The sequence below is a fragment of the Gekko japonicus genome, unplaced genomic scaffold (assembly GCF_001447785.1).
Source record: "Gekko japonicus isolate JY-2015 unplaced genomic scaffold, Gekko_japonicus_V1.1 scaffold3215, whole genome shotgun sequence".
NCBI classification, from domain to species: domain Eukaryota; kingdom Metazoa; phylum Chordata; class Lepidosauria; order Squamata; family Gekkonidae; genus Gekko; species Gekko japonicus.
The window spans coordinates 66,444-80,800 of NW_015164760.1; the positions used below are offsets into that span (position 1 = coordinate 66,444).

Sequence of the window (14,357 nt, forward strand, 5' to 3'; positions counted from 1 at the left end):
GGGTCTTCCAGCGTCTCCCATTGTTTCCAATGGGCAATCCTGTCCTTCCTTTTAGTAGATCCCATATTTAAGGGAAACAAGCTACATGAATTAGTTGGAAGTAGCTAGGTGGCTTCCACGATCGGGTGCCAGGCACATCTGGCTAACTTGCAAGCAAGCAAAGCTAGCCATGTTCTTATGACCACATGTTGCTGTAGATGGCTATTGAAGAGGCTAGTTTGTCTCTATTCCAGGAGAAAAAGAAAGCAACATCTTCTGCTGAATTTCTCTCTGGAATGCAGCTGTAGTTAAAAGTTTAAACGTTTGAAACGGCGGTTTGAAAGGGAGGAAGGGAGACGCAAAAACCTTGCGACAGCATAATCTGACCATCCTAACTGCTGTTGCTCACTGGGAGATTAAGTTGTGGCGAAAGGGATATCTAACACACCCGGGCACATCATGTCTATCAGTGTGATACCAGTCCCTTTGATTCTCTGTGAGTATCTAGTTATCCAAACATTTCCCAAAGAAACCTTTCCACAATGGAAGGGGTGTGAGCTTGTGCATGCATGCTGGCTGATACTTTGGACTGGTTCAAGCATTTTTAAGGGGCACAATGGCTTGCCTTTCTGGAAAAGGGGTTTCGTGCGAGTGAGACGTTTGCTCTCCTTACCTTCTGACACAACACAGGGAACGGTCATTAGGTGCGCTGCAATGGGTCCCCACCTCTCATTAGCCAAGGTTTCCAAAGTTAATCTTCGGGATCTGAATGCCTTGTAAAAGGTAAAGGTTCCCTTGCTTGCGCAATGGGTGGGTCCCCACCTCTCATTTGCCAAGGTTTCCAAAGTTAATCTCCAGGATCTGAATACCTGGACAAGACCCAAAAACCAGGATGCAGGAATTCTCCACGATTTGCCGATTTGACTGCCTTTGGCGGATGCCTTCTGTTTCGAACCAGGGCCGTTTTGCAAGCTTCTGAGACATACCGGTTTCCTCCGCTCTGAAAAAGAATTTTGTGCCGCCTGGAAAACTTCCTGCAATACAGGACTTCTGTTACAGGAAATGACTCTGTTTGGCGCCTCTGTGTGTGCGCATAGCACTTCGGCAGAGAAGCCTGTACGGTGCCACAGGGCACTGCCATGAGGAGGCTCTGCCAGCCCCTTATCTTCTGCAGTGCTGAGGTAGGCTCCCCCTGCCCCCACCTGGCATCAGACGGACCTTGGACTCGGTCAATGGCTCACCCTCCCTTACCCCCTCTCACCCCGCCCCCGCCACCCAGCTTAGTTCCTCAAGTTAAAAGTGCTGTCCCAGGGACTTCTTTCTCTTTATTACGAAGCTGTCTTGGGTGGAGGCTGCCGGACCAGGAGGGGAGAAGGAAGCCTGGAGCGGTGAGTTCTCTTATCAGGGCTTTTGCTCCCATCCTCCCCTCCCTCCGTACCTCTTCTGTGTCCCCTGATAACCCTGATACCCACCACTCGCATGTCTTGCCCTGGGCAGATGTGGCTGGTCTCTCAGAGTTGAAACCGACGACTCCTGGCTCCCTGCCACCATGCTCTGACCACTGGACGCCACTCCCCTCTCGTGGCCGGAAACCCCATGACTCCTGGCTCCTTCCCAGCTTCTGAAAACCACCAGGCGCCACTTCTTTGGCCTCTCACCTTTACAGCTGGTGTCAAGGCAACTTGAACTCCCTGTCCTCTTCGAGACATGAAGATCATGCCTCAAGAATCCCTTCTGGTCTCTCATGCAAACCCCTGGGCGTATCTTTCTTCCCAGAAGGAGGGAGAACTGGACCCTCGTTTCCAGTATTTGAAAGGGAGAGAAACACCGGTGCCCTGGTCTTGGGTCGGTCATAAGTTCTTTCAAAGCTGTTCTCTCAAGGGGAAGTTCTCAAGAGAGCTCTCTCAGACCCGCCTACCTCACAGGGTGTCTGTTGTGGGGAGGGAAAGGGATTGTAAGCTGCTCTGAGACTCCTTCGGGTAGTGAAGGGCGGGGTATAAATTCAATCTCTTCTTCTTCTGAGATCTTCTTCTGAGAGCCAGTTTGGTGTAGTGGTTAAGTGCACGGACTCTAATCTGGGAGAACCGGGTTTGATTCCCCACTCCTCCACTTGCACCTGGCTGGATGATTTGTAGTTCTGATAAGAGCTGTTCTTGAAAAAAGAACAGTTTCTGTCAAGAGCTCTCTCAGCCCCGCCTACCTCACAGGGTGTCTGTTGTGGGGAGGGGAAGGGAAAGGAGTTTGTAAGCCGCTCTGAGATTCCCTTGGGCAGTGAAGGGTGGGGTATAAATCCAATCTCCTCCTCCTTCCCCCCTAAGACCTGCCTGCCTCTTTCCTGGAGATGTGAACTACACCCAAAGAAAGACCACCACCACCCAACATTCCACCCACCCCAGCAAATCCGTGTAGCCCCATCCAGTTTCCCTGAAAGCACTCCACGGGAACCCAGGGGAGAAAGCCCCTTTCAGAAGCCACCCTATGGGTTGTCAGTGGCGCCTCCTGCAGGGGGACATTTGTAAACCCCCGCCTCTCTTTTTCTTACCCCAGCGATGGCCAAGACCACCCACTACGTCGCAGCCTCCCAGGGAGACCCTCCTGCCAAAGCGGTACCCAACGGCACCTCGGCCTCCCCCCGTCCGCCTCCCGAGGAATCCATGCAGCTGAAGAAGGAGATTTCCCTCCTGAACGGCGTCTGCTTGATCGTGGGCAACATGATCGGCTCGGGCATCTTCGTCTCCCCAAAGGGGGTCTTGATGTACAGTGACTCCTACGGCCTCTCCCTCGTCGTCTGGGCCGTGGGGGGCCTCTTCTCCGTCTTCGGGGCCCTCTGCTACGCCGAGCTGGGCACCACCATCAAAAAGTCGGGGGCCAGCTACGCCTACATCCTCGAGGCCTTCGGGGAGCTGCCGGCCTTCATCCGCCTCTGGACGTCCCTCCTCATCATCGAGCCCACCAGCCAGGCCGTCATCGCCATCACCTTTGCCAACTACCTGGTGCAGCCCGTCTTCCCGTCCTGCGAGGCCCCGTACGTGGCCGGCCGCCTCTTGGCCGCTGCCTGTATCTGTGAGTGAGACCAGCCCGGGCGGGGGAGGGAGGTTTGCTGTGTGGATGGAGGATTTGGTGGGCCTGGAAGGGGGGCTATTCCAAAGCAGGGACTGGATGGGGGAAGTGTTCCCTCTAAGCTGAGTTAGTGTGAGCTAGCTCATAGTTTTTTAGCCTCCGGCTCACACATTTCTGTCTTAGCTCGGGAAGGATGGCTCCGGAGCAAACTAATTTATGCAGCAGCCAAATGGCTCGCTCACAACTTTAATGCCGGTAGCTCACAAAGTAGAATTTTTGCTCACAAGACTCCACAGCTTAGAGGGAACATTGGATGGGGGGGGTCATTGCCAAGGCTGCCGGCGGCTTGAAGGGCGCCCTGTTCTCTATTATCTAATCTCCCTTTCTCTTTCCCCCACTCTCTCCGTCCCCCTCCCGTGACCTCCCCATCCCATTCAATGACTTTTCCCTTCATCGGCACCGTTTTTGACTCTTGGAATCCCAGAATCTCAGAGTTGGAAGGGGTCCGAGAGGCCATCGAGTCCAACCCCACGCTCGATGCAGGATCAGCCTAGAGCAGGGGTGTCAAACATGAGGCCCGGGGGCCGGATCAGGCCCATCCAGGGCTCTTATGCGGCCCGCGAGCAGTCGATTCAAAGGAGGAAGTGCTGAGGGGAGTGGGCGGAGCCGCTCCATTGTGGCTTCGGCACGGCAGAACATGAGGCCCGGGGGCCGGATCAGGCCCGTCCAGGGCTCTTATGCGGCCCGCGAGCAGTCGATTCAAAGGAGGAAGTGCTGAGGGGAGTGGGCGGAGCCGCTCCATTGTGGCTTCGGCACGGCAGAACAGCCTTGTCTGCAGCACTCAAGCGTCGTGGGAGCATCTGCCCGGCGCTACACTGCTGGCTCTCCAGTCTGCCTAGGTGGGTTTTCCTTTTCCCATGGGGGGCCTTGCAGTGAGGATACACCAACTCGGAGCTTACCCACTGCAGTCCTTTATACAGTTTCTATCTCCGGTGCCTGGCATTACGTTTTATGGCGCACATGGCCCGGCCCAGCAAAGTGGCGTTTATGTCAGATCCGGCCCTCATAACAAATGAGTTTGACACCTACGCTGTCGGGTATTTGCGACAAGAGACGCTCAGAGGGGGCTTGCTGTTGTGTGCCACGGCATAGGGACTCTGAACTTCCTGGGTGATCTCCTTTCTAAATACTAACCAGGGCTGACCTTGTTTAAGTTCCAAGATTGACGCTACAGGGGGGAAAATGTCCAGCTCTTGAGCATCCCCAGAGAGACCCACCTTAGTTGTCTGTGCTGAAGATAGGACCCAGGCGTCCTTAGGGGCGGTCTCAGGGATTCTGAGTGGGGTTGCCAAGTGTGAATTCAGCCGCGGCGGGGGACTCCCAGCTGGCGGCTGGTGCGCGCACCGCATCCATGTCACCCGGAAGTGATGCGGGCATGCCGGGCACGCTGGGGGCGGGGCCACGACCATCCGAGGGAAAACCATAGAGTTTTCCCTCGGATGACCGTGGCCCTGCCCCCGGCGTGCCCGCGTTACGTCCAGGCGACATGCACGTCGGGGTGGAGTTCCCCCCAGGGCCTGATCCACCGGTGGCAGGGAACGGGCCTCTGGGATGGGGGTTTCCCTGCCCCCCGGGGGGACTTGGCAAGCCTAATTCTGAGACACTAGATAAAAGTCCAGGAAGGGAGCCCCATGCTCCTTTGGTTCCCGCCCTATCCACTCTGAACGAGAATACAGCTCCCAGTTTTCAAGAATGCACGCCCTTCGAAACTGCACTGCAGTTTGCCTTTTGACTTTTTGCTCTATTTCCCTCCACCATTTCCTGGCACTCCCACTGACCATAGAGCCCTCTCAGTGTGGGGCCGTGGACAATTGCTCACTGCCCTGGCTCTCATTATCCTTTGCTCTGCGTCATGGGTGCCGGCATTTCCCCCAGATTTGGGGACAGATTCCAAGTGACGAGGCCTCCTCGAGGGCCCCATGCTCCTTTGGTTCCCGCCCTAGCCACTCCGAACGAGAATACAGCTCCCAGTTTTCACAATGCACGCCCTTCGAAACTGCACTGCAATTTGCCTTTTGACTTTGCTCTATTTCCCTCCACCATTCCTGGCGCTCCCACCGACCATAGAGCCCTCTCAGTGTGGGGCCGTGGACAATCGCTCACTGTCCTGGCTCTCATTATCCTTTGCTCTGCGTCATGGGTGCCAGCATTTCCCCCAAATTTGGGGACAGATTCCAAGTGACGAGGCCTCCTCGTAGATACCCCCGATCAGACCCATCCTTGGCTCCCTGCTCCACTTAGGAGAAGGTTGAAAGCTCCGGGTTGGGAAATACCTGGAGATTTGGGGGATGGAGCCCGAGGGTGGCGGGGTTTGGGGAGAAGAGGGGCTTCAGTGGGGTATGACGTCACAGAGTCCACCTTCCAAAATGGCCGTTTGCTCCAGGTGGACTGATCTCCGCCACTTTGGGAATCAGTCGTCATCCCTGGGGATCTCCAGCCGCCACCTGGAGGTTGGCAACCTTAACTTGGGAACCTCACTCTCCTGGCTGTCTGAGGCACAGAAAGATTTCTAGGGTTGCCATCTCTTTTGCCCAGTGGGGCTCCTCTGCCTTTTAACGGCCAGCTGGCCCATTAGGAGTTAAGGCTTTCCATCGTCTGTTGGATTTCTGCCTGTTGTTAAAAATCTCTGCAGTTCTACTGTGAGCGATCAATAAATCGAAAGCATTATTATTATTATTATTATTACTAAAGGTACTGAAGTTCTACTAAAGGTAGAACAGGTCTGGGTCGGAAACTACCTGGAGACTTTGGGGGTGGATCCAGGAGAGGGCGGGGTTTGGGGAGGGGAGGGGCCTCAGCATGGTCCAAGGCCATAGAGCCCACCCTTCAAAGCAGCCATTTTCCCCAGGGGAGATGATCTCTGTCAGCTGGAGACCAGCTGTAAAAGCGGGAGATCCCCAGGCCCCATTTGGAGGCTGGCAACCTTAACTAAAGGGGGAAAATGATCGGATCTCTCCCCTCCGTTACCCACTAGGCCTCATTGTCCTGCGCAGAGCGGTAGAGAGGACCCATGAGTCCCGCCTCTTAGGTCCCCTTGTCCCGAAAGAGGAGGGAGTGGAATGCTAAGCTGTTTGTGTACAGACAAGTCTGTGCATGCTTCGTGCTTAACTGGCCGCCTGTGGGGCATTGTTCTCCGTTGCTAGGATCATGTGACTGGGGGGTGTGGGGAGACAGAGGGACCGAGGAGGCCAAGACCCTCTGCGCATGCTCCGAGGCCCTCTGCTTTCCCTTTCTGTGTTTGTCCAGCGCCAAAGGCAGGTTCGGGCAAGCCCCACGGATGTGCCGTGCGTGCTCCTCCTTGGCCGTCCCGCAGTCTCCCGCGCCAGTCTCCCTTCCGTCTAACCTGCGGGTGTTTCTGGGTCTCCGCTCAGGAAACCGGTGACATCAGCTGAGCCACCAGGCAGTGCTGAGTCGGCAGCTCTCGTCTGGCTCCGCTGGGCGGGAAGCGCTGCGTCAGGCTCCCCCCAAAAACCACACCGGTTGCAACACAGGAATGTGCCGGCTGAGGAAGCGACGGGCCGCGGGGGTCAGGACTGAAAACTGCTGCTGCTGCTGCTGGTGTTGACATGGCGGCGGCGGGGAGAACAAGCCGATCTGCTGTCGGCAGGCCAAGAGCCGGCTTCCCGGTGGCTTCGAATCAAGGATCGGATGCAGTCCTGAGGGTTCACGGGCAATGCTCCCTCTAAGCTGCGGAGTCCTGTGAGCAAAAATCCTACTTGGTGAGCTCCTGGTATTTAACATTGTGAGCCAGCGATTGGGCCACTGCGTAAATCAGTCTGCTCTGGAGCCCCATCCTTCCTGACCTAAGACAAAAACCTGTGAGCTGGAGGCTAAAGAAATGTGAGCTAGCTTACACTAAGACAAAAACCTGGGAGCTGGAGGCTAAAGAACTGTGAGCTAGCTCACACCAACTCAACTTAGATGGAACACTCCCCTGGAGCCCCATCTTTCCTGAGCTAAGAAAAACCTGTGAGCTGGAGGCTAAAGAGCTGTAAGCTAGCTCACACCAGCTCAGCTTAGAGGGAACACTGCTCTGGAGCCCTCCTTCCTGAGCTAAGACAAAAACCTGTGAGCTGGAGGCTAAAGAACTGTGAGCTAGCTCACACCAACTCAACTTAGATGGAACACTGCCCTGGAACCCCATCCTTTCTGAGCTAAGACAAAAACCTGTGAGCTGGAGGCTAAAGAACTGTGAGCTAGCTCACACTAACTCAACTTAGATGGAACACTGCTCTGGAGCCCTCCTTCCTGAGCTAAGAAAAAAACCTGAGAGCTGGAGGCTAAAGAACTGTGAGCTAGCTCACACCAACTCAGCTTAGATGGAACACTGCTGTGGAGCCCTCCTTCCTGAGCTAAGACCTGTGAGCTGGAGGCTAAAGAACTGTAAGCTAGCTCACACTAACTTGGCTTAGAGGGAACACTATTCACAGGGCTTTTCCTCTGTGCCTGAACGGCTTCTTTGCCACCTGCCCGGCAGCCCTGAAAGCTGAAGTCAGTCCCCCACCAGTGTTCCCTCTAAGCTGAGTGAGTGTGAGCTAGCTCACCGTTTTTTTAGCCTCCGGCTCACACATTTTTGTCCTAGCTCAGGAAGGGATGGCTCCAGAGCAAACTAATTGATGCAGTAGCCGAGGCGCTCGCTCACAACTTTAATGCCAGTGGCTCACAAAGTAGAATTTTTGCTCACAAGACGCCACAGCTTAGAGGGAACATTTCCCCACTACTCTGCCCTGTCTCGGATGGAGGAGCTGAGAGAGAGAGAGAGAGAGGCTTTCCTTAGGCCATTCCGGCAGAGCTGAGTCTGGAACCGGAGTCCCTCTCCTTTATACAGGGTTGCCAGCCTCCAGGTGGAGCCTGGAGATCGCCCAGAATCACAACCGATCTCTGGGCTACTGAGGCCGGCCCCCCTGGAGGAAACGGCAGCTCTGGAGGGGGCGACCGTGTGGTATGCCACAGAGTTTGGGAGAAACGGCCTGGGGTGACATCACAACCAGTGCCCCCTCAAAGCTGTGGTTGTCTTGTGAGCAAAAATTCTCCTTTGTGAGCGACCGGCATGAAAGTTGTGAGCGAGCAGTTTTGGCTGCGGCTCAGATCAGCTTGCTCTGGAGCCCTCCTTCCTGAGCTCAGGCAAAGATGTGTGAGCCGGAGGCTGAAAAACTGTGAGCGAGCTCGCACTAACTCAGCTCGGAGGGAGCACTGGTCACACAACCGGTGCTCCCTCTAAGTCGTGGAGTTGTGTGAGCAAAAATTCTACATTGTGAGCCACTGGGATTGAAGTGGTGAGCGAGCGATTTGGCAGCTGCATAACTTAGCTGGCTCTGGAGCCCTCCTTCCCGAGCGGAGACAAAAACGTGAGAGCTGGAGGCTGAAAAACGGTGAGCGAGCTCACACCGACTCAGCTTAGAGGGAACACACAATCCTGCCGAGGTTCCTCCCCTCCCCAGACTCCGCCCTCTCCAGACTCCGCCCCTCCCCAGGCTCCGCCCTCCCCAGGCTCCACCCCAAATCTCCGGGAATTTCCCAACTCAGAGCTGGTGACCCGACTTTCTCGCACCCCACTCCCCGTCGTCGTGGCTCCTCGCACCAAGCTCCCTTAAGGAGTAGAAGAAGAAGAAGAAGAGATTGGATGTATACCCCACCCTTCACTTGGAGTCTCAGAGCGGCTTACAAACTCCTTTCCCTTCCCCTCCCCACAACAGACACCCTCTGAGGTGGGTGGGGCTGAGAGAACTCTGACACAAACGGCTCTTTTTCAAGGACAGCTGTGCCAGAGCTTGTGACTGACCCAAGGTCACATCAGTAGGTGCAAGTGGAGGAGTGGGGAATCAAACCCGGTTCTCCCAGATTAGAGGCCGCACACTTAACCACGACACCAAACTGGCTCTACACCAAACTGAGTAACACCGCCTTTCTCCCAAGGAAGACTCCCACTGTGTCGGGGCAGACTTTCCTCCTCGGGGCAGGCTGCCAACTCCCGTGCGTTTTGAAATTGAAGTGAGGAACGAGCACTCTGTGCATGGTCAGAGGTGTGCTTGGTTTTTTTTCAAAAATGGCGGCACCCCGGACTTGCACGACCTATTTCTGGATGTGACTGGGATCGTGCTGTTCCGTGGCTGGGAAGGGACAGGACGTGGGGGGAAGCCGGCAAGGAGAGGAAGGGGCTGGGGGCAGTCCCCAGGAGACCCCCAATCTCAGGCGAGGGGTGTGTGTGTCCCTTGCTGGGGCACTGCTGGAGCCAAGCGGGGCGATGCAAACAGCTCCGATTGTCTGCGGTCTCTCTGTTCTCGGCATGTTCCAAGCCCGATAAGGGAGAGGAATTTATTGCCTTGTTTATAAAGAAGTGTTGTTTTGGAGGTGTCCCCGTTTCCCCCCTCCCGGGACGGAGGCGGCCTCCTGTACCTGGAACCGGGGAGGGGGGCCATGACCTTGGCAGACCGCCCTGTGCCCGGTCCGTTCCCCCGCCCCCGAGGTCTGGGTGTCTGGCAGGAAACCAGATCTTGCACGGACCCTTGAGCTCCTTTCCTGGAATAAAGATCAAGGTTAAGAAGATACAGAAGCCAGGACTGATCGAAGGGGGAAACCAGTGAACTTCCCTCTGCCTCTTGGAACTCGAGACAGAACCCAGGAAGGCCTTCCCCTTGTTTCCACGCTTCTCACAGAACTCTTGACCAGTGCTCCCTCTAAGTTGTGGAGTCTTGTGAGTTCTACTCGCATTAAAGCTGTGAGCGAGCGATTTGGCTCCTGCATTCATCAGTTTGCTCTGGAGCCACATCCTTCCTGAGCTAAGACAAAAATCTGTGAGCCGGAGGCTAAAGAACTGTGAGCTAGCTCACACTAACTCAGCTTAGAGGGGACACTGCTCTTGACCCTTTGCAGAAGAACGTGTCCAAGCCTGTACGCCGGACAATGCCAAATTTAGGATGTGCTCATGAGCTTAGACGGCTTGATATTTATTCAGAACATTCTTTAGTTGCCTTCCTTCCTTCCAGAGCTCAAGGCAGGGTACCATAAAATAAAAAGGTTCCCTTGCTCGAAAGCCTTTTTTACAAAGTAGGACAGTTCTTTGGAAAGTTTTCCGATGTCAGATTTTTCAAGCATCTGGAATGGACATTCTAAAGACTGAATTTCGGCTTTGGGTTTATATGTGGTTGTGTATGTATTATATCTTATTTATAAAAAGGTAAAGGTTCCCTTGCTCGAAAGCCAGTCGAATCCGACTCTAGGGTTGCGGTGCTCATCTCCGTTTCAAAGCCGAAGAGCCAGCGCTGTCCGAAGACGTTTCCGCGGTCATGTGGCCGGCATGACTAAACACCAAGGTGCACAGAACGCTGTTCCCTTCCCACCGAAGTGGTACCTATTTATCTACTTGCAATTTCTTGCTTTCGAACGGCTAGGTTGGCAGGAGCTGGAACTAGAGACGGGAGCTCACGCCGTCTTGCGGCACCCTGGGTCTCGAACTGCTGAACTACTGACCTTCCACAGCCTGCAGTTCAGCGTCTTAACCACTTGAGCCACCGCAGCTCCATAAAATACACAAAACATAATCATAAAACTAACAAAACCACAAGATAGGGCTGCTTTAATCCAGTGTGGCCCTAAATAAAACCGTCTTTCAGCTGCCTGCTAAAGATCGAAAGTGAAGGGGCCAGGGGCACCTTCCCGGAAAGGTTGTCCCATAATCATGGGGCTGCCACTGAAAAGGCCCTCTCTTGTATGCCCAGCAAACGAGTTTCTCTGATTGACGGGACAGTCATGAGGGCCTCTTCCTGTGATATTAATTCCTGAGCAGAAACGTATGGGAAAAGACGGTCCTTCAGATACCCTGGTCTCAAGCTGTGTAGGGTTTGTGTGTGTGTGTGTTTTGCAGAGCTCTTTTTGTAGAAAAACCCCAGCAGGAACTCATTAGCATAATAGGCCACACCCAACAGCAGAAACTCATTAGCATATTAGGCTACACCCCTGACAGCACAGCTCATTAGCACATTAGGCCGCACCCCCATGTTACCAGAAGTGTGGTGATCCAGCCACACCCACCTTTTGCTTCTTATTCTGTTTAGCTTGTTTGTTGTAGCAGGAACTCCTTTGCATGTTAGGCCACACACCCCTAATGTAGCCAATCCTAATGAGTTTCTGCTATTGGGTGTGGCCTATTATGCTAATGAGTTCCTGCTGGGCGTGGCCAACTTGGGAGCCAGCCGGAACTCCGTTCCTGTGCGTTCCTGCCCAAAAATAGCCCTGGTTGTATTTTTCATATGTGTATGCAAGTGTGTGTGCACCTAGAAGAAGAAGAGATTGGATTTATACCCCGCCCTTCAGTATCCGAAGGAGTCTCAGAGCAGTTTACAACCCCCTTCTCTTCCCCTACCCACAACAGACACCCTGTGAGGTAGGTGGGGCTGAGTGCTCTTGAGAACGGCTCTTTCCAGAACAGCTCTGAGAGAACTTGTGACTGACCCAAGATGACACCAGCAGCTGCATATGGGAGAGTGGGGAATCAAACCCGGTTCTTCCAGATTAGAGTCTAACCACTACACCAAACTGGTGTACTGACCTCTCGTGACTGACCCCTACTGGGAGCCTAGAGGATATTCAGAGAGCCTGCCCCTGTCCTCCCAACTCAATAAAGCCTGCCCCTGTCCTCCCAACTGCTGGTATTCCAAGGAGGTCTCCCATCCAAGAACTTGCCAGAGTCGACCCTGCTTAGCTTCCGAGATCTGACGAGATTGGTCTTGCCTGGACTATCCAGGTCGGGGCACCGTGTAGGGCTTTTGAGAAGTAGATTAATGGAGGAGAGGTCTATTCAGTAGCAAATAGACTCGAGAGATAAATAGAGTTGGGGTCCTGAACCTTTTTGAGCCTGTGGTCCCATTTGGAGTTCTGACACAGCGTGGTGGCTGCAGCTGGTGGCTGTTAGATTCACTGGTATAGTAAGCCAGTCATCTCTCTCTTATTTAGCAGAGGGCACTATTGGCTACACGCAGCAGTAGCTTCTTTGTTCCACATGTGCTAGCAAAGTTACAGAGTTACGCAGAGCCACTTGTCAGTTTCAAACGAATAAGAATCCTTTATTCAAGGAACTACATTCTGGATAGTACAGGTTGAGTGAAAGGGATAGAATCTAGTCTAACTAGCTAGATGGATGCAGATGCAGAATGCGTCTCCATCCATGGTGGCAAAGATGGAGAGAAACGTGCTCCTTCTTTGTGTGTCTGGGAGAGAGGAGGAGAGAACCGAAGGAAGGAAGGTTAAAAAGATACAGAAGCCGGGACGTCGGGGAAAACAGTGAACTTCCCTGCTCCTCTTGGGAACCTGGGAAGGCCTTCCCCTTGTTCCCGCCCTCCTGTTCGAATCCCAGCTATTTGTTTGCACGTTTCTCACAGAACTCTTGACCAATGCTCCCTCTAAGTCTTGTGAGCAAAAGTTCTACTCACATTAAAGCTGTGAGCGCACGATTTGGCTCCTGCATACATCAGTTTGCTCTGGAGCTACATCCTTCCTGAGCTAAGGCAAAAATCTGTGAGCCGGAGCCTAAAAAACGGTGAGCTAGCTCACACTAACTCAGCTTAGAGGGGACACTGCTCTTGACCCAAGCCTGTACCCCTCAGTCGTCGTTTCTCCCAGCTAAAGAGCCCCAAGCGCTTTAGCCTTTCCTCATAGGGAAAGTGTTCCAACCCTTTGATCATTCTTGTTGCCCTTTTCTGCACTTTTCCCAATGCTATAATATCCTTTTTGCGGTTACTTGGATACCGTGTGCAGCTGTGCCCATTGTCGCCCAAAGACTGGGATTTCGGGGACGGGGGAAGACAGCCTGTAGGGTCTTGGGGTTGACACGGGGTGTGTTCTGTCGTACAGGCTTGCTGACGTTTGTGAACTGCGCCTATGTGAAGTGGGGCACCCGGGTGCAGGACCTGTCCACCTACGCCAAAGTGCTGGCCCTCATAGCCGTGATCATCGCCGGCATCGTCTGCATCGGACAAGGTACTCCGTCTTCACCCTGGTGCTCTTCAGTTCTGAATTGTGTAGGAGTTCTAGTCTATAAATCTGGGGTGTCGAACTCATTTGTTACAAGGGCCGGATCTGACATAAATGAGACCTTGTTGGGCCGGGCCACGCGTGTCATGGAATGTCATGGCAGGTAGTGGAGAGATCAACTTTAGAAAGGACACAAACACAATTAAAGATTTTTTAAAACTTTGAATAAAACATGCTTAAAACACTTGCACTCTTGCAATATCGTTTCTGTTTAACGGTCCCTGATAACTTACACCTCTTGGCTCTGAGTTATTGCAGCAGCAGAACTGGGAAAGGAAGCAGGAAACAGCCAGGGCCTTGTGGGCCGGATTGCAGACCTCCAAGGGCTTGATCCGCCCCCCGGCCTGCATGTTTGACACCCCTGCTATAAATCATTTAACCGCACATGGCACTAAGGCCCTCACACTAACCCTTTGCTTCCCTTTCTGTGGCGGGGAAATGGAGCCTGAGAACGACTTGCCCCGAGTAACTTAGTGAGCACAAAGAGGAGGTGAGATTTGAATTCATGTCCCAACGTAGACTCCTTCTATACTTTCCACCTCTTACGATGATTTGGGCAGGTTCACAGAAGCGGGTTTGTCATGGAGAGTTAAATGATGGCTTGCATGTGTGAAATGAGGTATTCTAATTCTAGCTCCACAAACGGGTCGTTCCTATCATGGTGCACCTTCTGAGGCACAGTGCTTTTAAAATTATTTATTTATGACATTTATACCCTGCCCTGTTTCTCCAGTGAGGACCCAAAGAGGTTCACATCATTCTCTCTGCTCTGTTTTTATCTTCACAACATCCCTGTGGGGTAGGTTAGGCTGGGAACGTGCGAGTGGCCACCCAGCAAGCTTCCGTGGCACAAGCAGGGATTCGAACCTGGGTCTCCTAGTCTGACACTCTAACCATTGCACTATACTGGCTTTTTAGTAGAGCTAATTCACCCTCAGGGGCTGCAGTGGCTCAAGTGGTTAAGACGCTGAGCTGCAGACCGGAAAGTGGGCAGTTCGGCAGTTCGAGACCCGAGTGCCACATGACGAGGTGAGCTCCTGTCTCTGGTCCCAGCTCCTGCCAACCTAGCAGTTCGAAAGCAAGAAATTGCAGGTAGATAAATAGGTACCGTTTTGGTGGGAAGGTAACAGCATCCCGTGTGCCTCGGCATCTAGTCATGTCGGCCAGGTGACCATGGAAATGTCTTTGGACAGAACTGGCTCTTCAGCTTGGAAACGGAGATTAGCACC

At 53.5% G+C, this 14,357-nt stretch overlaps 2 protein-coding genes across 2 annotated transcripts in view; one reads left to right on the forward strand and one right to left on the reverse strand.

Moving 5' to 3' along the window:
- MRPL52 (mitochondrial ribosomal protein L52) overlaps positions 1-963 on the reverse strand; it is a 7,099-nt gene extending 6,136 nt beyond the window's left edge. The window contains exon 1 of the mRNA XM_015409687.1: positions 849-963. Coding sequence (XP_015265173.1) covers positions 849-963 — 115 coding nt within the window. The remainder of the gene's footprint in view (positions 1-848) is intronic.
- A 358-nt stretch (positions 964-1,321) lies between these two features.
- SLC7A7 (solute carrier family 7 (amino acid transporter light chain, y+L system), member 7) overlaps positions 1,322-14,357 on the forward strand; it is a 24,882-nt gene continuing 11,846 nt past the window's right edge. Inside the window, exons 1-3 of the mRNA XM_015409688.1 lie at positions 1,322-1,367; positions 2,527-3,042; positions 12,949-13,093. Of these exons, the coding sequence (XP_015265174.1) occupies positions 2,529-3,042; positions 12,949-13,093 (659 nt within the window). The 5' untranslated portion in view covers positions 1,322-1,367; positions 2,527-2,528. The remainder of the gene's footprint in view (positions 1,368-2,526; positions 3,043-12,948; positions 13,094-14,357) is intronic.